Here is a 26947-nt window from a genome sequence, read left to right as displayed (position 1 = left end):
TTGCCAGTGGTAATCATGTTAATTCACTTGAGGCTTGGATTGCTTAAGGCTGAAATAAGTTATATGTAGGAATTTACAGGGTAAGTTCCTTAGATTGAACACCAAAGGACACCGCTCACAAACAAATCACAGATCAATACACCAGTATTCTTGACGTGGTTAAAACCCTCAAAGAGAGAAACAATCCATGACCTTAGCTAACGCAGCCACTTCAGGCAATATTATTAATAAAAAGAAAGAAAATTTACATAAGCTTCTCTATTAAACGGTCACAGAAAAATGACCCTCCATGCTCTTTAAATAGATATCATGGACCAATCGGGTGTTAAGCCACGGATCAAGTATCGATAATACCGAGGAGAGAATTAACCATCAGATCACTTCATGTTTAAAACATATCCTGAACGTTGGATTGTAAGTTACAAAAAGTACATACTAAAGAAACACACTTTACCTAACTATACACTAGACCAAGTTATACTTAATTATTTCCTATGTGCCGGAATATCCTAACATTATATACTTTACATCTAAAAGTAACCTCTCTCTCTTCCCTTTCGCTCTCGTCTCTCCATCACTTTCTCTCATTTTCTCTCTCAAGTCCTCTTTCCCTTCCTCTCTCTCCCTTTCTATCCCACCTCCCTATGCCCCCTGCCCCTAATCTCTCTCTCTCCCCTCCTCTCCTCGCTCCCTCATTCTCTCCATCTCTCCCTTGTCACTCCCTCTCTCACTCCACCTTTATATCTCTATGTCTTTGTTCTCCCCCCCTCTCTCTCTTTCAACTGCATCTCTCTCTCTCCCCCTCTCTCTCCTTCTCTCTGAAATATCTACAAAATATTTTTAGTATTGGTGAAGATAGAAGGTTTAAATATATCTCAAAAGTAATTATAACCTTTTTTCCTTTTAGATTTAATTAAAAAAATCTTATAAAAATAAATTATTTTGAGTGTGAAATGAGTTGTGGTTTTTGGGCATCTGGATAAGCCATGGTATTATAACAAAGTCGATTTACAAGTTAATAATATCCATAGTAAAGTGGGGGTGAATATCCATAGTTAAAAATCTTGTTATATTATAAGTGGATATCCAGGGTTAAAAATCTTGTTATATTATAATTTTATCTTAAGTATTAAGTTTTTATGTGCTTATTAATCAAATTTAAATATTATTTTTGGACATCTCTTATTGATAAGCCATGGTATCGACCTATGGTATTATAAAAAAGCCTATTCACAAGTTAATAATATCCACGGTAAAATGAGGGTGAATATGTATGGTTAAAAATCTTGTGATATTGTAAAATATAGTTACATTGTATATTTTACATTATACCTTTTGCAATTTAGCTTTTACATTACATTTTACATTTATATATGTTTTAATTTGAATATGAAACCAAAATTTAAATATAGTTATGAAATCATTATTTTAATTTATATCGATTTTATATTATATATTCTACATTATAAGTTTTGCATTTTCCTTTTACATTACATTTTACATTTATATATGTTTTAATTTGAATATGAAACCGAAACTCTTTTAGGGAAAATTTTAAGAATGAAAATTTATCTCAAAATTTAGAAACCTTAGCGAATCTTGCTAGTCCTTAATATGCAAACAATAAAATATTTTGTGATATCTTTGTAAAAATATTCAAATTTATAATGATTTTCTATTTGCTCTATATAAAATTTTGCTGATATTTAAATGAAAATAATTTTATACTATAAAATTTGGGTGAATTATTTTTAGAAAAAACAAAAATTAGCGAATCTTTTTTCTAGAAAAAAACATGGAAAATTAGCCCACCCACCTATATATATATATATATATATACACCTCACATTTAATAAATGTTGACAAACTTACTTACATTACATTACTACTCATCCTTTTAGATTTAGTTAAAAAAAATCTTATAAAATTAAATTATTTTGATTGTGAAATGAGTTGTGGGCTTTGGGCATCTGTTGTTGATAAGTCATGGTATTATAACAAAGTAGATTTACAAGTTAATAATATCCATAGTAAAGTGGGTGTGAAAATCCATAATTAAAAATCTTGTTATATTGTAAGTGAATATCCATGGTTAAAAATCTTGTTATGTTATAATTTTATTGTAAGTGTTAAGGTTTTATGTGCTTATTAATTAAATTTAAATATTATTTTTGGACATCTCTTATTGATAAGTCATGGTATTGGCCTATGGTATTATAAAAAAACATTTTACAAGTTAATAATATCCACAGTAAAATGATGGAGAATATGTATGGTTAAAAATCTTGCTATATTTAAGTTTATTGTAAGTGTTAAGTTTTTATGTGCTTATTAATTAAATTTAAATATAGTTACGAAATCATTATTTTAATTTATATCGATTTTACATTATGTACTTTGCATTATAGCTTTTACATTACATTTTACATTTATATATGTTTTAATTTGAATATGAAACCAAAACTTTTTTCGGGAAAATTTAAGAATGGAAATTTATCTCAAAATTTACAAACCTTAGCTAATCTTATTGGTCCTTAATATGCAAACTATAAAATATTGTGTGATATCTTAGTAAAAATATTCAAATTTATAATGATTTTTTGTATGCCCTATATAAAATTTTACCGATATTTAAATGAAAACAATTTTATAGTATAAAATTTGGGCAAATTAATTTTAGAAAAAAAGAAAAATTAGCGAATCTATTTTTGGAAAAAACAGGAAAATTAGCCCACCTACAAATATTAGCCCCTAAAATTTTCCTTGCTTTTTCTATATTTATATATATATATATATATATATATATATATTTTCGACATTTAATAAATGTTGACAAACTTACTTACATTATAGTACTTATTTATATTATACACATCTCCCCTATACTAGATTGTAGAGCGTCTCAGTGCAATGCAATTATTAGATGTATGGTAGAGATTTAACCTCCATGGAATATTCTTAGTAATATTCACAAATCTAAGGTTAATATTTATCTCAAAAGTAGCTATGCCCTCTTTGACCTTTTAATTAATTTGATTAATTAAAAAAATATCATATGAACAAGTGTTATATTAAAAAAGTTACACTTTTTTGGGCATGTTGTATTGATAAGCCATGGTATTGATCCATGGTATTCTAACAAATCCTATTTACAATTTAATAATCTCCATGATAAAGTGGCTGCGACTCTCCGTTGTTAACAATCTCGTTAAATGTTTCTTTAAATGTATACATGTTTAACTTATATATTAATTCCTTTTATCGCCACATAGATCCATCTTAACTCCTGATTTGCCGAGTGCCCAGATGGATCAAATCTCTCAAGATGCAAATCTCTTTTTGAGTGCAAAAAAATCTTTACACTAGCACCATAGATCCATCTTAACTCTAGATCTACTAAGAGCCGAGAGGAATCAAATCTCTCAAGGTGCAGACATTTCCTCAAAATTTTCACACAATAAGAAGTTTGCATCTTTAGAGATTTGATCCCTCTCGGCCCTTGGTAAATCTAAAGTTAAGATGGATCTATGATTTGAGGTTAAATCCCTACCATCCACATAATAATTATTGGTAATTGTGACGAGATGTGCTATACAACCCAATATAGCAGCGATGTTGTAAAATGTTATGTAATGTAATGTTATATGTCCTCTCATGTATACAGCTTGTTATATTTCCTTAATATAATTACATCGTGATTTTTCTTCTGAAAAAAAATATTAACATGGTCAAATTATTTAAAACAAATTACAATAAAACTAAAATTAAAACACAATAATTAATACATGTTATAATTAGATGTTGGATCAATATGTATACAAATTTGATATGCATACATTTAATAATTACAAATCAATGATTTCAATATTGAAAATTATGATACATCTTGATATCTGATTTACATACTCGCCATCCTACCATTGATTACTATCATTATACTAGTCCACATATTATACTTTATCTATGTCCAAGATATTAGGGTGGTTCGGGTAAACTTGACTCGATTAAGTTATCGGTGATTTTCAAGCTCTAGGTTTGATGAGAACCCGTGGTTTTTCGCATGGTGTTCATGTGGAATATAACCTGTTTAAAGGCAAAAAGGCTCCACATAAATTTGTCCCAGTGACGAGTGGGATCCCAACAACGATGCCTCTAGACACCACAACTTCTCTTGGTGTTTCGTGATCCTAACACAAAATGGGTAAATTAACAATGCCATCTCCATTCTTAAACCCCTTCAAGCTTGACATGTCCTGGAGCTCATCCGAAGGTAGCAAAATTTGGCATGGCTGGATTAAGTGTGGTTGTGTAATATTCAATCTATAATTATAAAATAATATTAGTGAAATAAAGATGTGAAAAATCAATTGGAGTGTGTGTACACAAATTTTGCCAGCTTACCCGTAGGTTCACTTGATAAACAAAGTTTAAGGATACCCTTGAGATTCTACTTATAAGTAACACAAAAAAAACTTATTTACTTAAACTAGCCTAGTTCCATCTTAATTTTGGATTTATCAAGTCTCGAGAGGGATAAAATCTCTCGAGGTGCAAACCTTTTTTCAAGTTTTGCACTCAAAAAAGAGGTTTTCACCTCGAGAGATTTGATCCTTCTCAGCGCTTGATAGATCTAGTGTTGAGATGGATCTAGGGTGGTTAAATTAAAATTTTGGAAACATAGATCCATTTAACTTTGTATCTACCAAACGCTAAGAGGAATCAAATCTCCCAAGATGCAAACCTTTTTTTAAGAGAAAAACTTGAGGAAATATTTGCACCTAAAGAGATTTGATTCCTCTTGGCTCTTGGTAGATCTAGAGTTAAGATGGATTTATGGTGGTTTTGAGCAAAACACTAATAAAATTTAATTATAAGTTTTTTTTTTTTTTTGGTTTAATATATACATAGTTGAATTTTGAATATTTTATTTATGGTTCACATTCTCCACATTAAAATGTTAATACATGCCCCCTCATATTCACAAGTAGAAAACTCCCTCTTTCTATATTTTAAATGCTATCTATCTATCTATCCTTTTTTTACGAAGAATTTATCTATCTATCTGCACACACATTGAATCACTTTTGCTATTAATATTTTTTAAAATGTTACATGTCAACTTCACATTAAACATTAAAGGAATTACAAATCTCCCTCATATATTGAATTAGAAAGAATGTCTTAAAGGAATAAGATCTCTCTCTCTCTCTCTCTCTCTCTCTCTCTCTCTATATATATATATATATATATATATATATTCAATGCGACAATATTCATGGGTATGAAGCCAATACTTAATTCAAAAAAGTGAAGGGAACTCTACTTGAATGGTTCATGAGACAATACTTGCTAAGGTTTTGCAAATGGGGTAGCAAGCTAAGTGGGCTTGATTGTGGGGAAAACTCCACAGTTAAGCGCGCTTGAGCCAGAGGCGATCTGGGATGGGTGACCTCTTGGGAAGTCCTCGTTACCGGGTGCAAGCCCCGAAAGTGATGATTGATGCTATGTGATTCATTTCACTAGTTTCAATCCCAGTTCTTCACCCCTGTAAGCATCACCCGATGTAATGAAATCATGAGAAATTAGTTAATTACGACTACCTCTCATGGAAATGGTCATAGATGAATTACTTACTTAATGCAGTTGAATCCCAAAATGATATCTAAAATCATACTTCTCATTATCATGTCACTAGTAAGTATTTGAACTTAGGTGGTGAAGATAACCACCATTCTGCCCAACCACTCAAAATAACCCTAATCAACTATATATAAATATTGAAATATTTTATTTATATCTAATACTAATTTTTTTATTATTAATATGTTTTTGTTTTATTCGTAAGGTATAGACCAATTGGTTTGGGACATCCAAGCCTACTAAACTTCACATAATCTTTGTGATATTCTAACACAGTTTATAATAATAAAATTACATTTTTGTTGTTATTAATATTTTAACTTCAATCATGTAAGATATATTAAATAGAATTGATACCTATAGACCAATTGGTTTGGGGCATCCAAGCCTACTAAACTTCACATAATCTTTGTGATATTCTAACACAGTTTATAATAATAAAATTACATTTTTGTTGTTATTGATATTTTAACTTCAATCATGTAAGATATATTAAATAGAATTGATACCTGTTAACCTTTATCTATTTAATTTATATATTTTAATACCTACCTAGGTCAACAACATTTTTATATAAAAACTACCTTAAAATAATATAAAATTTTAATATATCTGAGCCCTCTTTGCGCATTATCTAATTTATGAAAGCCTTTGCTGATAGGGATGTTCACAAATTACTTATTTGGCCTCCCATCATTAGGATCTTTCCTTCTGTTATTCTAATGTAGATTAATCGACAACTACACATTCACATTTCAGCGTAGATATTGGTAAATGAAAATATATGTACAGACAGTGCATTCATACAGATGGTGGTTTTGTTGTCAGGTGTCTCTTTTGGTTCGAGGATGAAAAGCTCCATTAATATTTAAAATTGGCAACCCAAAACTTCACTTATATTTGAATTCGGGAAAATTAAATTCTGATAAAATATATGTACAGACAGTGCATTCATACAGATGGTTATGTTGTCAGGTGTCTCTTTTGGTTCGAGGATGAAAAGCTCCATTAATATTTAAAATTGGCAACCAAAACTTCACTTATATTTGAATTCGGGAAAATTAAATTCTGATAAATCCGTGAAGTTCAGGGTAACATCTACACTGGACGACGGCTCTCACTTAACGCAGAGATTGATCAGAAGAGTGACGAAGCATGGCAGAAAACAGCAACCAAACTGTTGGTACAATTACAACACGGGTGCTTTTCTGTGGTCTTACCTCCCCTTCTGGCGTTGAATACACCAAACAATATTTACTTCCTTATCCCTTCATCCAGGTATCTCGATATTCATTCAGTGGTGCTCGTGTTAGTTTCATTTCATCGAATCATAATATTACTGGTATATGGTGACTGTTATTCCATTGGGAATTTAACGAGTCATCTTTTGCTTGCATTGAAACCAATAACTAGATTAGGCACAGCCATCACCAGCTAGGCAAATGGATCTCACAATTGTAACTTCTAGTCTGCCGAAGGCATTCAGGTCTATGTTTGTCGTTTTCAGAGTTAGTGCGATTTGAACCCTTAACTACCTTTTGCCCAGTGCCATGGCCTAATGGCGAAACAAGAAAGCAGAAATTGAATGATGTAACCTGCATCTTCACCTCATTTCTTTTCTGCAACAGTATATTGTTCGTGTTCAGGTTTTTTTGTTGTTCCTGTACAAGTACATTCCCATAAGTAATGCTATTATGATATGCTTTAGTTCACTTCACGCTCAAAGTATTATTGTCAAGGACCAAAATCTATTCAACTATATTGACCTAGCTTTCAACTACTTCTACTTAACAGTCCACCCACTGCAATTTTGTTTGTGCGCTCGCGCACAACATATGTGAATATAGAGTGTGCAACTTGCATTTGCGATTTCCTTTGGATTTTTTTCTTCTTTAATCAGGAGAATCGGTAGAGCTACTGCTCCTCACCGAGGAGACCTGGTATCGAGTCAATGATATCTGCTTTTGTTACTTATATTCTTCTTTCTTGTGTGTGAGAATTTGTATTATTGACCTACTGTGCTCATATCAATTGGTACTACAGCTTCACAATTAGCGCTTTTTAGGTTTGGCAATTCCGGCCACCTCAGGGTTTCCCCTACCTGGAATACTGCTCGAACTATCATTTGTACTCTGCTCCAGTGGTCCAGAGCATGTCAAACACCTTCCCCTATTGATTCAAGGTCGCTGACATGCAAGTAACACCTCGTTGCCCAATTTTGTCAGCAATTCCCAGCATCTTATATGCAGTATTCAGTGTCATTTATCAGATCTGCAATTTCCAGCTTCAAATCTGCATAGTTTCTGTCTCAACTTCACTTCATCGCTCCTTTTTCTCTCAATCTTCAGAGACAAAGAAAGCTCCGATGACTGCGGCATTATTTAACTCTTGGTGGAACAAATGCAAGAAATGAAATGGAACTCTTTGGTAGTTTGCTGGATAAAGACAACAACGAAATGAATTTCATGTACGACGTGATGATCATGTTCTGACTGTTGATCACCATGTTGTAGCAGACGATACTACAACAACAACTGATTCAATCACACACTATACCTCCAACTATTCCCATTATCCAACAATCTTTTCTGATGGACACCAAGCTATCCATCCCAAAATTTGATGCAGCCATTATAGGGAGCAAATTGGATTCCTGGCCCCATAGTCTCGAGGCTTACTTCAATACCCAATCCAATCTAATAGACGGTGATAAGATTTTGGGGGTGCACACATGGATGAAGAGGTTCTCACCTAGAGGTAAAATTTGACCTAGACCCTAGCATTGACAAACTAATGCCTGGGACAACTTCAAGGCTATTGTTTAGAAGCAATTCTACTCATTAGGGTACAAAGATGCTCGGTTGGGTGGTGGTTGTAGCTCAAACAATTTGTGAACAAACCATCCGACAAGTCATTGGGATCTTCAATAGAGTTTTCCTCAAGCTTGAGGTACGATGTTGAGAGGACACCTATTGCATCAAATTCAAGGTTTGCTTCCTCGAATTAGTAACAAGTTAAATCTTTTTCCAATTTCTTCATTGGAGCATGTTTTTGAACCAGTTTCTAAGATCAAAGCTAACTTGTTACAGTTTAGTAGTTCTACTAAGTTGTCTTAACATCTCTATAAGGTAAAGGTTTTTTCTTCCCCTTTCCCCTCAACCATTTTTTGTGGTGCCTATGGGACCCATGGTGTACTCATCCGTGCCTCCTCAACCCACAACGATTACCCACTTGATCCAATTTCAAAATTTGGCCATCAACCAAATGATTTCGCCATGCATGCTTGAGTGCAAGAGTATGATGCAACGAAATAGTTTAAACATATATTAATTGAAATCCCAGGAACATGGTCGCCCATGCTTATGATGCCTTTTTAAAAGAGATGAACATACAATACATCCACAACTTGTCATTATAGCAGGAAATAAAAATTGCATAGTAAAACAAGAATAATACACCTTTGAGAAATTGGTCCAAGAAACGGGCTACATAAGAACAATCCATTGTCAAGCCATAGGTATCTAGTGTAGATACCACCCCCAATCTGGTCTTTGAAGCCATCAAGGTGAGGTAACTAGCTATGTGCTTATATCACACTCAATCCCACCCATTAATCTCATGACTCTCTCAATGTACTCACTGTAGAGCACTCTAGGCATCTCATCCAACCATCAATCTGTGAAAATTCGAGAATCCCACCCGAATCAACTACTGCAGCAACTGATTAAACTTCTCCTATCTGTTAATTACCGAAACAAATTATCTATTGCTTCCTACAACAAATATCAAAGCTAATACAACTGCAACCTTCACTTAATTAATTAATTTGCCCAAACAACAACAAAACAATAGAGAAAAATCCATACAAGTGACACAATATTTTTTGGACAAATGTTCCCAAAAAAACCCAATGCGGGAAAACTGGTGCAGCAACTTTGAGGGTTTTATATTATTAAGCAGTAGTTTCTGAATACAACTCTAGATGCCCTTCCGACAATCCAGTTACAGAGAAAATAAACTGGCAGAAAAACTTAGTGAGATTATCTCACTCTACTCGGCAATTATCAGCTGTTTCGGCAACTGAACCAACTATCCCCGGCTATCTCTGCATTGGCCCCGCGTAAGCCCTGCATCAGCCTCAAAAGGCTCTGATCAGCTCAACTGGACAATTTCTGCCCTTTGGAGCAGTTTCCAACCCTTCCGGCTAAGAAATGTTAGTGCCCTCAACAAACTCGGACTTCCGCGCTGAAGACTGCACAACTTCTGCGTGAGCTCTTCTGGCTCAGTGTCAAGCTTTGTGTGGGCCCTTCTAGCCCAGTGTCAACCCCTCCTGGGTCTGCGCTGGCTCCCCCTGGTGTCTCTCTGCCTCTCTGCTGCGTATCCTAGGTCCTGGAGAAGATACTCCAACCCAACTATCCTTTCCCCTCACTGCAACAACTCACTATCAAAATTCTCTCGGCAACTCCTCTGCTTTGCTTCAGAAAATCGATTCTCTGAACTCTCTGTATGTCTCCCAAATGACCCTTAAGCCTCCTTAAATAATCTCCTCGTTGACATTCAACGGCCCAGATTAGAAGCTAATCAATGGCTAAGATCATTTTGCTTGATCCTCGTCTTCTTCTAGAAGTTACACCCAAAGTTAGATTAATACCCATTAATTATTTTATTTTCCTAAGTTTAGACTTAGGGTCCCATTAAAAATAATTAATTATTTTAATAAAACTGTTTTGGGGTGGAATTTCCTAAAACGATTTCTGGGTTCTTTGGAATACATGTTCCTAAGCCTCCCTACAAAATTCGAGATTTAGAACACTTCCTATGCTACCAGAAATTAACACTCCCTCTTAGCAAGGAATGTGCTCTAGTAATGCCTTCAATCTGAAACATCACACTGACTTCATAACATCGTCCTCTGCGCTGCTGATGTCTGACATGTTGTCCACCAACCACTGTGCAAATGCTGCATTTGTACTGCTATTGACCCTGCCACTATCAATATTGCATCCGTACTGCAACTCCCTTTGAAATTCTGCATCTGTGCTGTTACTGGTACTGCCACTACGAATTGCCACTGCACTGCAAATTGTTGCTACTACTCCATCATCAACAAAAAAACATCCCAAATTACTGAACTAACTGTGGTCGGTATGATACCATGTGAAAGCTGGAGCCTGACTGCTGCTAGTCTCTGCACTGACCCTCTGAATCTTCTGCTCTGCTGTTGACCTCTGCTCTGTTCCATTTGTACTCTTGCCAACTCTGCTCTGCGCTACTCAGTCTTTGGCACTCCTAGCCATTGCAACTGTCTCTCCGACACTCTTCGACACCATCCGACACTAGTCCATGTTGCTATTCCTGATCTGGGATCTTGTAGCAAGGAATTGATCCAAGAGGTGGGCTCCTCAAGGATCTTGCCAATCTGTAGCTCCTTCGAACTACAGCTCCAAATCAGCCCACCTCCCTCCTGGAGGTATCACGGCTCTCATGGCTAACTCCTCCTCCTCAATCTTCGCGGGTGTAGCCTTCGGATCGTGCTTCTAATCTTTGTCCTTCTTCTTGAGAGGACAATGAGTTGCGTAGTGACCCATATCACCACACCTGAAGCACTTTATCTTCGAGAAGTCCATCTTCCGCCTCCGCTGCTCCTGTTGCCCGTTCGATGCAAGGGATGCATTATCCTCCTCCTCCTTGGGCTTCGACCCACTGTTGCTGCTTCCGTTAAGTTTACACTTGACCAAGTCTCTCCTCAGCTCCTCTTGCTTGAGAGCTGCCCACATCTCATCCCAATTCGGCAAAGTCGCCCTGCCCAGGATACTCTGGACAAAGGCTTGCCACTCATTTGAGACAAAATTGAGGGCTAGTCTAACCAACTCCGAGTCTTGAGGTGTAGACCCCACAACAGATAACTCATCACGGGTCTTTTGATGCTTCATGAGGAATCGATCCACACGCTCCCCCTTCTGCATTTGAGCAGATCTCAGTTTCTGCTCAAGGTACATCTTCCACTGCTTCGAAGATCCCTGATACAACGTAATGCATCCCACATCTCCTTAGCAGTGCCTCTGCTAGCGATGTGATAGACAACATGATCCTTCACTCCGTCGAGGATCATTCTCTTTGCCTTCACCATTTCTGCCTTGTACTTCTTCAATGGACCTGCATCTGCAAGCACAGGCACCACATTGTCGACATATGTCTTGAGGGCATGCTCATCTAGAAGGAATGACATTCTAGCCTTCCAGATGACATAGTTGGATGCTCCGTCCAACCTATCCTGATCCCTCAATCCATTGGTTGCCATCTTTGCCACAAATGTCGAAAATCTCCTCTCTGGTTCTCACTGTTGCTGCTCAACCAATAATAAAACGAACTTCTTGGCGTGAAGTCTTACTGAGGAAGAAATTCCCTCAACCATGCTTCTTCCTTCTCTTTTGACGTCTTTCTGCCCAACAAAACGACCTGCAGAAAAGACTGCCTCCCACCAGCTCTTTCCTCACGCTGAGGCTCTGCACTGCTCCCTCTGGCATGATAAAATTTTCGGTCTGCAAGCCCTTCCTCTTTGTCGACTCACTCAGAGAGAAATTTCCTCGAAAATTCAGCCCTCCTGGCTTGGACTGCGCAATCCCTTTGGGGATTCGAACTGCTGCCTCCTGCAACTATTTGACCTCCTTCTCTGCTCAACGCTGGGTTCTCTGGCACTGCTCTTCTTTTTCACTTACAACCCTAATACCATGTGAAAATTCGAGAATCCCACTCGAATCAACTACTACAACAACTGATTAAACTTCTCCTATCTGTTAATTACCGAAACAAATTATCAATTGCTTCCTACAACAAATATCGAAGCTAATACAACTGCAACCTTCACTTAATTAATTAATTTTCCCAAAATAAGAACAAAACAATAGAGAAAAATCCACACAAGTGACAGTATTTTTTGGACAAATGACCTCGGAAAAACCCAATGCGGGAAAACCGGTGCAGCAACTCTGAGGGTTTTATTTTATTAACTAGTAGTTTCTGAATACAACTCTGTATGCCCTTCCGACAATCTAGTTACAGAGAAAATAAACTGGCAGAAAAATTTAGTGAGATTACCTCACTCCACCCGGCAATTCCCGACTGTTTCGGCAGCTGAACAAACTATCCTCGATTATCTTTGCTCTGGCCTTGCATAGGCTCTGCGTCAGCCTCAAAAGGCTCTGCATCAACCCAATTGGGGAATGTCTGCCCTCTGGAGCAGTTTCCAGCCCTCTCGGCTCAAAAATGTCAGCGCCCTCAGCAAATTCGGATTTCTGCGCTGAAGACTGCACAACTTTTGCGTGAGCCCTCCTGGCTCAGCGTCAAGCTATGTGTGAGCCCTTCTGGCCTAGTATCAACCCCTCCTGGGTCTGCGCTGCCTCCTCCCGGTGTCTCTCCGCCTCTTTGCTGTGTATCCTGGGTCCTAGAGAAGATACTCCAACCCAACTATCCCTGCCCCTCACTACAACAACTCACTATCGAAATTCTCCTGGCAACTCCTCTGCTCTGCTTCAGAAAATCGATTCTCTGAACTCTCTGTATGTCTCCCAAATGACCGTCAAACCTCCTTAAATAATCTCCTCGTTGGCATTCAACGACCCAGATTAGAAGCTAATCAATGGCTAAGATCATTTCTGCTTGATCCTTGTCTTCTTTTAGAAGTTACACCCAAAGTTAGATTAATACCCATTAATTATTTTATTTTCCTAAGTTTAGATGTAGGGTCCCATTAAAAATAATTAATTATTTTAATAAAACTGTTTCTGGGTGGAATTTCCCAAAATGCTTTATGGGTTCTTTGGTATACATCTGCATAAGCCTCCTTGGAAAATTTGAGACTTAGAGCACTTCCAATGCTACCAGAAATCAACACAATCAACCATGAAATTCTCTTCTTGCTAGCCTACACAACAAAACTTGGACCTTTCCCTTCTCTGCTGGCTACAAAAAGTTTGCGAGCTATAGAAAGTCACCTTTTTGAGGTCTACAAGCTACAAAAAGTCACCTTTTTGCGATGTCTGCAATTCTTTCAAGGGAGGGCTGAGACCTGCTCCAAAAGATTCCAAGAATCCATGAAAAAACCACAAAAAAAAATAACCAAAAACCACTGATGACAAACTCGCTTTGTTTTCCTTAATTAGCTCCTTTGGTTCACAAGTTGTGAACCTCTTCACAGATCCAAGTTCCTTGTTTTGTGCTTGATCGAGTTCCTCTGCGGTTTTCTCATATCTAGTTCCTGGCCGAGTTCCTTCTTTTGCTTGATCACTTTGAGCTCATAACCAAATTGGGGAAGGATTATGCATATTTATAGTTGATCTAACTATAGAAATAGGGCCGACTTGACATGTTTAATTATATTTGAAAATGTTTATATAGGAGCCGACCTGTCAAGAGATTATTTACAAATTTCTTAGCACATTTCAACGTTATGCTCCCTGCTGACGATTATAAGGTCACCCTTTGGTATCTCAATTCCTGAGCATTTTTCGTATATCTTCCGTGGGTAAGCATCACACCTCTCAGCCAATACCTTCATTTCTTTGACACTCAATTCATCAACATCCACAACGATATCATGCTTGATCCTTCTAGCATTCACAGAACATTAATATTCATTGGCTCTTAATTTAGTTCTTCAGTCATGCTTGTCATTGCCAAGGTATATACTTGTAATAAGAGGTAGATTTTTAGGAATACTAACCTCATATCATTCCCAAATTCCGCACTAGATAAATTGATCAAATCTTTATAATTTGTAATTACGCCTAGTTCACTTGGGTAATTGTTGATCTTCTTGGTTGGGTTCACCTATATTCTTTTTATTACTTGTATAATATGATAAATTTTATGGCTTTTCTCCCCTTACCGCTTTTATAACCTTCCATATCTATATCTTTCAACATAAACGTATCAAACATATTCAACCCTTGCTTTGACATCAATCATCATTGGCTTTCGATAAGCTACACAACTCCCGTCATAATTTTTAAGTGCATATCAAATTGCCTCTGGATCCTTTGTGCTTTTTGAGTGAGCTTCTCAAGTTGAGCGACAACTTCACTGTATTCTCCTAATTTTGTTTAGTTATGTCAAGCGATTGACCTTTAGGACTGCTTTCATTGTTAGACTTATTGAACCTCTAACATGACGCTGCCATTCAGGATTCAATTCATGTTGCTGCAGATGGCAACCTCAACCTCTATAAAATTGGCAATTTGACACTATAAATAATGCTCCGCCCCTACATAATTCATTGCATTACACAACACTGATGGTTTTCAATGCTTTGACTAATTTGGTTGCTACAGGAGAGTGCTCTAGGGCTCGTGTTTTAATGGGTCTCAAGACCCCTCAGTCCCTTTGCAGCGCCTTCATTCGATTGACCTTTGGACTTGGCAATTAATCTTCAGGTCACACCAATTGAATCACCTCACAATTCTTATGCCACCATGGACAGGCTCCTTTGTAATTTTCACGAGTTTTGGCCCAACACAGTATCGATGTCAATCAATACTGTTGACACCTAATCCGAAAGGATTGGGAATTATTGTAAATGTTGTAAATAGTTTCAATTATCCATTAGAGAAAACCAAGAGACCCGGGAATTGCAATCCCAAGAGTCTCTCTACTCATGTATATATTCATGAATTGACTAATGCAATAGACAAGTTATTCGTGGAGTTACCCTCTTAGCTTGACATGGTATCAGAGCCAACCCTTTTTTAGCTTCCTCCTGCTCCTGTAACTCCTACTTTCTTCCCATTATTCTCTGCTACATCCTCTCTTTGCCTTGAGTGCGTTAAACACTGCGTTAACCTACAACTACTGTCCAGATTCCTGCTTTGAATTAAGGAATGCAACTGCCAAGAGAAACGAGAAACAAAATCCTCTCCCCGTGACAAACTTCATGCTCAGTTGACTAGATTTTTGTGGATTAGAAGTCTGTTGTTGCATATATGAAATCGTGATGGTGCGGTGAACGTGGAGAAGTCAAGTCTGCGTTTGGTGCAGTGTTTTGAAGGCTGCGTTGGAGGATGATAACTATGGTACGTTGATGACACACCCAGTGGGATATTGATGGCACATTGGTATCCTGGTATGTTGAGGTTGGTTGAAACCTAGTGAATTGGTATATGCAATGTAAGTGCTGTTCGGTGCGTTGTTTATATGCGGTGAGTTTTTATGACAATGTTGATGTTCCTTATGACTGTCAATGGTGTGTTGGAATTGTTTATATACATGGTGCGTTGAAGTTAAAACTATGACCATGTAACATTTTTATATCTATGTTAGCCGTTTTTTGAAGACCATGTGTGATATATGATATATGGGGGAATATAATGGATTTAGAAAAGGAAAAGGCCGTGACATATATATGTAATGTGATGAGATATAAATAATGGCATATGAATTTGTTGAGTTTTGTAATGGCCATATTATATATGATATGAAATTACATATACCAAGGTATATGTTGGAGGATATATTTGAGAGCCTATATTTTAATTGATGATTTTTTTTGTAGACATAACCAGTCAGCTTTATTGCAAATACATCAACCTTTTATTGCAACCACTGTAATTTCGAGGCCAGATTAGACTATATGATGCATTCGTTCATCTCCATTGTGGGTGTAGTTCTCTTTGGAAAAGAGAACTATCATGAGTGGTCTCGGAAGATAAAACACACCCTTATTTTCAATGAGTTGTGGAAAGGGATTTGTGAAGGAGAAGGAGACATTGTACTTGAAAAGCCTACTTCAAATAAGGAGCTTGCCATTTGGGAAAACAAGAACAACAAGGTCTATGCCTTGATTGTAGTGTTAGTAAATGAAGAGGTGAGTTGACATATTTCTCCATTTTCAAATGCCTTTGAAGCCTTAAGGAAGTTGAAGAAATTGTATGACTCACACTCTGAACTTGAAGTAGTTCAATTGATGATAAAGTTGTTCAATCTTGAGTTGAAAAATGATGACCCTCTTGCCTTAGCATTAGAAGTAAGATCCATTATGCATGGCATAAAAGCCATTGGTGTTGAAATAGATATTCCTCTCATAGGTTATGTCAAGGCAGTGTATCCCACCTATTCACATTATCTTGAGTCATTGCAAGCAAGTGGCAACCTTAAGGAGATTACCTTTGACTCCCTTGAGAAGAAGTTTGCTGAAAGAGAGAAGGCTTTTGGGAAGGAGGCAACTCCTCGGTCTTTTGAAGAAGTTGTGTGCCTTGCACAAAAGAGAAGAATCATGCACAAGATTCTTCTAGAGGAAGAGGTGGCCGAAGAGAAAGAGGAAGGAAGAATTTTAGAGGCAAGGGAGCAGGCATTTCCAAGGAGAAAGGTTTGATCTTCATTGCATATGATGTAGTAGAGATGGACATGATGCTTCCACATGTAAAATGCCTTTTGACAGAATTGAGTAGGAAGGAAATGAAGGAAAAGGTAAAACACCTGACAAAGGGAAAGGTAAAACACCTGAATCTGCTCATTATGTTGTGGCACATTGCAACATTGGAGTAACTGAAGACTTATTCAATGCTTCACTTGCTTCATGGAAAGATGCTTGGTTGCTTGATTCAGGAGCAACTTTCCACATGACTTTCAGAAGAGATTTCTTTGAAGAATTCATTGATAATGTTGATGGAGCAGTATACTTTGTAGACAAGTCAAAACTCAAGCCATCAGGGCTTGGCACCATCAGGCTCAAACTACTTGGTCTTCTAGAATTTCTTCTAGATGGTGTTCTATACCTTCCAGAGCTGAGGAGAAACTTGCTGTCTTTGGTCCACATCTGCCAACAAGGACACTCCATTCACATATTTGATGGCAAAGTTGAGGTCAGAAAAGCATTAGATCACTCACTTGTCATGACTGGGATAGAAGAAGAAAGACTTCTGAAGCTGCAAGGAACCTCTGCTCGTGCACAAAACTTTTCATACAATTTTCATTATGATGAAGGTACATTTCCATCAAGCCTTTTATGGCATGCTAGATTTGGACACTTGAACTATGACAACCTCCATTTGTTGAAGAAAAATGGTGTTACTGGTTTGCTTACTATTCCTAGGAAACTTAAGCAATGTGATGCTTGTATCTTAGGAAAGCACAACAAACAATCTTTTCATGATTCTCATTCTAAAGCACATAGAAAACTTGAACTCATTCATTCTGATTTATGTGGTCCAATGCTTGTTCCTTCTGCAAATGGTAATAAATATATGATGACATTTATTGATGACTACACCAGAATGTGTTGGGTTTATTTATTGAAGAACAAATCTGAAGCTTTTGAAACATTCAAAAAATTTCATGCATGGATTGAAAATGATACACAATCTCATATTGGCTCTATTCACACTAATAATGGAAAAGAATACACTTCAAATGAATTTGAAAACTATCTTCACCAGCATGGGATCAAACATCAAACAACTGTGCCTTATAATCCCCAACAGAAAAGAGTAGCTGAAAGAATGAACACGACGATCTTAAATATGGCACGTTCCATGATATTTTTCAAGAATGTTAAAATGATGTTTTTGGCTGATGCAGTTTTATGTGCTGTGTATATAAAGAATAGGTGTCCATCTAATGCTATAAAAAACAAGACTCCCTATGAAATGTGGTATGGCCACATTCCTTCGGTGAGGCATCTCATGGTTTTTGGTTCCACCTGCTATGCCTTAATACCTAAGGAACAAAGAAACAAACTCGGTGCAAGGAATCACAAATGTATCTTCTTAGGGTACTCAAATACCTCCAAAGCATACCGTCTCTATGATGAAGTGAACAAGAAGTTTATAATATCTAGAGATGTGATCTTTCTTGAATCTTCTAAGACTGACAATGTTGTTGAGCGACAACTTGATCGCTTGGATAGATTCAAACATGCAAAGTCTTTTCAAGAATTTGATAATGATATTCCACATCTTGAAGGGGGGATTCCTATACTGGATCAATCTGTGGAATCTTCTTCTGAAGCACTCTCTCCCCCGCATGAAGCTCCAGCCACTGATGACACTTTGATTGACAGAATTGGGAGACTAAATCTTGATTCAGCCCCATCTCAGTCAACTGAGCAGCCTGGGCCATCTCAGAAAGGTCCTCCAAAATGGCTGACAAAGACACTTGAAAGTGTTCGTCCTGATGAGGTTGGAAAGACAGGAACAAGAAGCTCAACCAGATAGAATGGAGGTGATGTAGACAATCTTGATTCACCGGTTGATATGGATGTTTCTTATGATTGTGAACTGAATTTGTCTACAAATTTCAAACCAACTTCCTTCAAAGAAGCCGCTTCTCATGATGAATGGAAAGAAGCGATGCAGAAAGAATATGATGCCTTGATAAAGAATGGCACCTGGAAGCTGGTTGATACTCCATTGGGAACCAAATCAATTGGCTACAAGTGGGTCTTTAAGAACAAGTATAAAGTAGATAGCTCACTTGACAAGCACAAAGCCAGGCTTGTGGCAAAAGGTTTTGCACAGAAGGAAGGGGTCGATTATGAAGAGACTTTTGCCCCCACAACAAAATGGGCTACCACCCGAACACTCTTTGCCTTGGTAGCTTAGAATAGTTGGAAAATCCATCAAATGGATGTAAAAACTGCTTTCTTGAATGGAGATTTGAAAGAGAATGCTTTTATGTCCCAACGAGAAGGATTTGTTATGAAGGGTTAGGAACATAAAGTACGCAAGCTTGTAAAATCTTTGTATGGTCTCAAGCAAGCATCGCAAGCCTGGTATGAGAAGTTGACTGAGCATCTTTTGAAGCTCAATTTCAAACATTATGATCTTGATGATGCAACTTTGTTTGTCAAGAAAGTCGGCAAAACAGTTGTATATCTTGTGGTGTATGTAGATGATCTTTTGATGACAGGGAACAATGAGAGTTACATTGCATCCATAAAGAAGGAACTAAGGAAAGGTTTTGAAATGATAGATTTGGGCTATGTTCACTACTATCTTGGTATTGAAGTAACCCAATGCCCGAAGTTTATATTCCTCTCTCAGAAGAAGTACATTGGAGATCTGTTGAACAGGTTTGGCATGGCTAAGTGCAATCCTTTGACTACTCCAATGGAACAAAACTTAAAGCTCACATCCACTGAAGGAAAATAATTTGAGGATGCAACGAAGTATAGACAGCTCGTAGGAAGTCTCAACTACTTGACTACTACCAGACCAGACATTTAATTTACTGTTGGAATCCTCTCCAGTTTTATGCAAAAGCCTTGTGAGGGTCATTGGTCTGCTACAAAAAGAGTTCTAAAGTACTTGAAGGGAACTCAAGACTTTGGACTCAAGTATACACAGGTGGGTGACTTCAACTTGATTGGATACTCTGATTCAGATTTCAATGGAGATAAAGAAACTGGAGTATCTACTTCAGGTTATGTTATGAGTCTTGGATCAGGAGCTGTCTCCTGGAGGTCACGCAAACAATCAGTTCCAGTAGATTCCACAACTGAGGTAGAATATGTGGCAACAATTGAAGCAACGAAGGAAATTGTGTGGCTCAGGAAAATTCTGGAAGATTTGCAGGAGAAACAAGTACATTCAACTCCTCTTTTGATTGATAACACTTCTGCAATAAAGTTGGCCAAGAACCCAAAGTTCAATGATCGAACCAAGCACATAAATACAAAATATCATCTAATTTGACATCATGTTCAGGCCAAGACAATCCACCTACGACATTGTTCCACAATGAGCAGATTGCAAACATCTTCACGAAAGCGCTTGGAAGGGAAAAGTTTGAAAGATTCAAAATGATGCTTGGACTCACCAACATCCCTTCAGATTAAGGGGGGAGATGTTGACACCTAATATGAAAGGATTGGGAATTATTCTAAATAGTTTTAGTTATGCATTAGAGAAAACCAAGAGGCCCGGGAATTGGAATTCCAAGAGTCTCTCCACTCGTGTATATATTCATGAATTGACTAATGCAATAGACAAGTTATTCGTGGAGTTACCCTCCTGGCTTGACATATACGTCGCATGGATCAATGATTTGCTCAATGCTCAGAATGTTGACTTTGCACATTTGCCTGATTAAGAAAATTTCAGCTGCTCTCGATACAATCTCGGCCCACAATTCTGAGTTGGATTTTGCATAGCAGGAAATTTTGTCTCTCGGTTCTAGCTCCGAGATTGGTAATTTGGCTCTATATATAGCAATTCGACCGGTGGCTAGTAATTCGTTTTTGTACCACTAGGACCACATTGCGTTGGGAACCGTGAATTGTCTCGGAAAATGTGAATGTTGTTAAAAGAGATTGCTATGCTTTGAGAGTTGTCATGAGGAAAACTGCAGTCTGCACCAAGGCCACGGTCACATACATACTCGGTAGACTCTAACCATGTGGTATGACATAGGTGCACCTTGATGTGCGTTGGATTGGTGTATACAATGGTGATTGTGAAAATTCCTGAATCTAACACATTTGAAACCCCTACTGCAATTTTTGGTTTACTATCTCCTACTTGTTCTTTACATTAACAAGTTATTTAATTGCATAAACATCAAAGTAAACACAAATGCAACCTTCACAGATATATAGATCATGCACTGAAGTAAACAGAAACAATAACACAAGGGACATCGTTATTTTTGGACAATCGTCCCCGGAAAAACCCAATTCGGGAAAACCGGTGCAACATATAGAGGGTTTTATTATTAAGCAGATTTCTGAATACAACTAGGGTGCCAGAAATGGCTCACCCTTCAGAGAATATCCTTGGCAGTAGTACCTCTCTCCGGAGACAGATATTCTGGCAAATCAACAACTGGATGATCAACCCCATAGTGACTCTGACTGTTCCTTGTGCTGGACAACGAAAGCTGCTCCAAGCACTGCTCTGGAACTGCGTCACCCTCTCTTGGCTCAGGATCTGTTGATCAGCTCCCAATCTGCCCCACAGAATCTCCTAGCGCTGCCTCTGAAGCCCTCTGTGTCCTCTGCGTCAGCCTCTACGACTTCTGCGTTAGCCTCTACGGCCCTCTGCGTCCTCTGCGCTGGCTCCTCAGGCCTCTGTGTCAACCCTTCTTGGGCCTGCGCTGCCTCTTCCGGCACTTCATTGCCTCTCTGCTATGTATTCTTCAGCCTTGGATTGAAATCCCTTGCTGAACTGCCCCTCACTGCAACTGATCTCTAACTCGATTTCCTCAGCAAACCCAGCCCCAAAAAATCGAATTCTTGATCTTTCTTGGTGTGTCTCCAACTGACCCTCAAGCCTCCTTTTATACTTTTCCCGTTGACAATTCAACAACCAAGATTAAGTCCCTAATCAGTGGCTAAGATTAGAACTGGCTTGATCCTTGTCACTTAGAACTTTCTCACCCATTTTATATTAATACACATTAATATTTTTATTTTCCTAAGTTTAGACTTAGGGACCCATTAAATATATTAATTTTTTTAATATCCCTTCATTCGAGTGGATTTTCTACAAACGAATTCTGGGTCTTGGAGATCTCACGTGCCTTAGCGTCTCCACCAATTTCATGGCTAGATCACATTCGATGCTACCAAAAAATCAACGCTTCCTCTTAGCGAGGAATGTGCTCTAGTAATGCCTCACCATAGAAGCATCACACTGATCCTTCGAATCGGTCCTCTGTGCTGATGCTTGGCCTGCTGCCCCACATCCACTACACTGCTGCTTCTTGTACTGCTGCCCATGACACTGCCATTGCCACTGCTACATCTGTACTGCAACTCCCTCTCAACATGCTGCATCATGCTGCCCATAGCACTGCCACTGCTAACTGCTGCACTGCAACTTAGTTACCGAGAAGTAAGTAACTGACTTCACCCAAACACTGACATCCTGGTCAGTTTGGAAGCCTCGTGATGCTGAAGCTACCCTTGCTGCTATTTTGTGCTCCCTCTGCTGGCATTGTGCTGCTGAAACCTCTTCTGTGCCTTTCGCACTGCTGCAAGCTCCACTACGCTGCTACAGACTTCTGCACTCTAGCACTGCCTTGTCGCTCCATCACACCTTGCTCCACCCGACACCTGTCATCCTGCTACCGTCTTTGAGGGCTCCCGTAGTTGGATGTGATCCAAAAGTTTGGGTACCTCAAGGATCCTGCCCCTCTTCCGTAGTCATCTTGACTACAAACTCTGTCTCCCCACCTCTTCTCTAGAGGCGCATGAGCACTCATGGCACAATCGTCATCAGTCTCGACATCCTTCTTCGCCTTTGCTGGAGCAACCTTTGCGTCTGAAGCTTCTCCCTTGCCTTTCTTCCTGGGGCATTGAGATGTAAAATGTACCAGCTCTCCACAATTGAAGCACTTGACCTTGGAGATGTCTTTCTTCTTCCTCTTCTGAACCCCCTGTTGTCCCGCAGATGCTAGAGCTGCATCCTCCTCCTCCTTCTTGATTCGAACTCCTTTCCCGCTACTCCCTGCCTTGGTCATTCTCCTGAGCTCTTCCTGTCGAAGAGCTGCCCACATCTCCTCCCAACTGGGGAGAGTCACTCTGCCCAAGATGCTTTGGACAAATGTCTCCCACTCCTCAAAGACTACATTCAGGGCAGTTCTGACCATGAACTCGGGATCCAGTGTAGACCCCACGGAAGTAAGCTGGTCGCGAATCCCTTGCAACCTAAGAAGGAAGGGATCTATCTCCTCTCCTTTCTACATCTGATATGACCTCAGCTGATTTTCCAATAACATCTTCCGCTGCATGGAAGAGCCTTGGTATAAGGTGGCCAGGGTCTGCCACATCTCCCTTGCCATGTTCTTCTCAGCAATATGTGGTATGACATGATCCTTGACCCCGTCTAGGATCATGCATTTCGTCTTCGCCTGGGCCTCCTCATACTTTTCATTTGCATCAGGGTCAACTGGGACATCTACAGTTCTCAAGGCATAGTCCTTGATGCATTGTTTATCCAAGATTGCTAGGATCTTGACCTTCTAGATGACAAAATTGGAAGCCTCGTCCAATCTGTCCTGATCCCTCAATTCGTTCACTGCCATCTTTGCTCCTCTTCTCTAGACTCCCTCTGAGTCTTGATTTCCCTCTTGGAAATCCTCCGGCCAACTGTCGAATCACTCCTCTCTAATCCTCCTTTGTCGCTGCAACTCAGATCTAGATTTCTTGGCTAGAAATTTGTCGAGGTAGTGCTTCCCTCTACCTTGGTTCAGTCCCCTTAGACACTGTTCTGCAATGAAAAACACAACGTCCAACCAACTCCTCAAATCAAAATCTGCCCAACTCCCTTAGCCCTGGCAACTCGAAGAATCTGAGCCCTTCTGGCTCTGCGCAATCACAGTGAGAATTGGATCAACTCCTCCTGGCCACTGCGTCAATCCTTCCTGGCTGAGAAAGATGACTTGGCACTGCGTAGGCCTGATCTGCCCCCCCTTTGCCTCTGCGCTGGCCTGGACAGCTGATGCAGCTACTGTGTGGGCTCCTCCCATCTACTGCGTCTTCCTCTCCTGGCTCAGAATGCTGATGCAGGCACTACGTGAGCCTCTGCGTCACCTTCTCTGCACTGCGTCACCCTTCCTTCTGCGTCTCTGGCTCTAGAACAACGCTGTCTCTCGGGACAGCTGCTTCTCTGCTGCAAACTCTTAGATTTCTCGGCTGGTGCCTTCAGTCTCCTATGATCTGCAATCGCTCTGATACCATGTGAAAATTCCTGAATCTAACACATCAAAAACCCTACTGCAATTTCTAGTTTACTATCTCCTACTTGTTCTTTACATTAACAAGTTATTTAATTGCATAAACATCGAAGTAAACACAAATGTAGCCTTCACAGATATACAGATCATGCACTGAAGTAAACAGAAACAATAACACAAGGGACACCGTTATTTTTGGACAATTGTCCCTGGAAAAACTCAATTTCGGGAAAACCGGTGCAACATATAGAGGGTTTTGTTATTAAGCAGATTTCTGAATACAACTAGGGTGCCAGAAATGGCTCACCCTTCAAAGAATATCCTTGGTAGTAGTACCTCTCTCCGGAGACAGATATTTCGGCAAATCAACAATCAGATTATCAACCCCACAGTGACTTTGACTGTTTCTTGTGTTGGATAGCGAAAGTTGCTCCAAGCACTACTCTGGAATTGCGTCACCCCCTCTGGAACTGCGTCACCCTCTCCCGGCCTAGGATCTACTGATTAGCTCCCAGTTTGCCCCACAGAATCTCCCAGCGCTGCCTCTGAAGCCCTTTGCGTCCTTTGCGTCAGCCTCTACAACTTCTGCGTCAGCCTCTACAGCTTCTATGTCAGCCTCTACAACCCTTTGCGTCCTCTGCATTGGCTCCTCAGGCCTCTGCGTCAGCCCTTCTTGGGCTCGCGCTTCCTCTTCCGGCACTTCACTGCCTCTCTGCTATGTATTCTTCATCCTTGGATAGAAATTCCTTGCTGAATTGCCCCTCACTGTAACTGATCTCTAACTTGATTTCCTCAACAAACCCAACCCCAAAAAATCAAATTCTTAATCTCTTTTGGTAAGTCTCCAATTGACCCTCAAGCCTCCTCTTATACTTTTCCTGTTGACGATTCAACAGCCGAGATTAAGTCCCTAATCAACGGCTAAGATTAGAACTGGCTTGATCCTCGTCACTTAGAACTTTCTCACCCATTGTATATTAATACACATTAATATTTTAATATCTCTTCTTCTGGGTGGAATTTCTCCAAACGATTTCTGGGTGTTGGGGATCTCATGTGCCTTAGCCTCTCCACCAATTTCATGGCTAGAGCACATCCGATGCTACCAAAAAATCAACAGTGATCACCCCTACAAATGGAGGCTCCCATAAAACCATGAGTCCTCAACAGAGTCCACTTGAAGTCCTCAAATCCGATTAGGGACAAAAGTGACTTTGGTGAAATTTTCAAGAGACAGGGCATGATTCAAGCAAATAACTGGATATCGACTCAAAGACAAAGACACATGTCTAGGATACCCAATATAGGTCCTCAAATGGTTTTTACATGGCTCTTGACTTGTGACCCTTGGCAACCAATGGTGATAAATGCTGCACTGTAAAGTATATATACCCCTCCTGACAGGTGGGTAACAATGACCAGAAGCACTTAAAATCATTCTAAGATATTTTTCAATATAGAGTTTCATCATCTGCACAAAGCAATTTTTTAATTTTTCAAAAACATGAAGTTGTCATTTTTCCTTGTGATTTTGCTAGCTTTTTGAATTAGAGTAATTGTATTTTTTGTCCCAAGTTCCCTCCTATTTTGTCCTTAAACAAAATCCATTATTCCTATTCCTAAATTAACAAGATCAAGCAATTCTAAGAGTTGCCCATTTCTTTTGGATTGTAGGTTGATGCTATGGCCTTTGACAAAGTTCCTGATGTTATTGCAAATTATGACATATGTGTAGTTCGAGGGATGAAGCTTGATGCAAATGTTATTTCTCTTGCAAGACAAATGAAGTTAATCGTACAGTTTGGTGTAGGACTGGAAGGTATACTCTTTTTTGATTTGAAAATGATGGCTTTCTATATTAAATATTTTACCCATTAAATGTTTCTGATTAATTCTAGACGTGAAATTTCAAATGCATCTTATTTTAGCTTGTAATATCTTCTCTTTTTCATATTTAGGCAGTCAGATTCTGATACTTGTTTTCATTTTTGATAGACCTCAGCTCTTATTATGTTAGATTTGATGACATCATTTTTCTATTTGTGAGGGCTTTTTTGGTTAAGTGAATGAAACAAATATCATCATATGGAACCTTAGTCCTGAATAAACATACACATTATGGTACCAGGTGTAGATATTGAGGCTGCCACAAAATTTGGGATCAAAGTTGCAAGGATCCCTGGTAACACCTCTGGAAATTCTTTATCGTGTGCAGAACATGCAATATATTTGATCCTGGGTCTTCTTCGTGACCAGGTGGGCAAATATGAGTATTTTTTAGGTTACTTTTATGAGTTAAAATATCATTAGGTGTAACTTTACATAGAAGGTGAGATCTGACTAAACTAGTTTGTTTGCCCTATTTTACAAATTCCTTTTGCTTCGAATATTATTTTCATTATTTTTATAATAACATGTTTAAAAAAAAAGAAAACAAATCCAGCTCCTGGCCGATCTCCATCTAAAAATTCCACATGTTTATTTAAACTGGTAGCAGCTAGTATTTAAGAGTTGATTAAACAACCAATCTGACTTCAAAACTGACAAGAAACCAGACAATGAGGCATATGCTACAACCCTTAGTACATGACAAAAACACCTTTGTAAATGGTTGATGTACATCTAGATACATGTATTTGAA

At 38.7% G+C, this 26947-nt stretch overlaps 1 protein-coding gene across 4 annotated transcripts in view; it reads left to right on the top strand.

Annotated features, from left to right (window-relative positions):
• The first annotated feature begins 6311 nt into the window (after nt 1-6311).
• Nucleotides 6312-26947, top strand: part of LOC149180987 (uncharacterized) — a 335201-nt gene continuing 314565 nt past the window's right edge. Inside the window, exons 1-3 of one of the 4 annotated variants that reach the window (XM_089416393.1) lie at nt 6312-6918; nt 25981-26125; nt 26435-26562. In XM_089416393.1, the coding sequence (XP_089272519.1) occupies nt 6796-6918; nt 25981-26125; nt 26435-26562 (396 nt within the window). In that variant the 5' untranslated portion in view covers nt 6312-6795. The remainder of the gene's footprint in view (nt 6919-25980; nt 26126-26434; nt 26563-26947) is intronic. The other 3 variants (XM_089416394.1, XM_089416395.1, XR_016256981.1) reach the window with 3 other exon arrangements.

Source organism: Pinus tabuliformis, chromosome 3_2 (genome assembly GCF_031772625.1).
Source record: "Pinus tabuliformis cultivar Carrire ecotype Pingquan chromosome 3_2, CPIR1, whole genome shotgun sequence".
Lineage (NCBI taxonomy): Eukaryota > Viridiplantae > Streptophyta > Pinopsida > Pinales > Pinaceae > Pinus > Pinus tabuliformis.
This window is presented reverse-complemented; position numbering and strand designations above follow the sequence as displayed.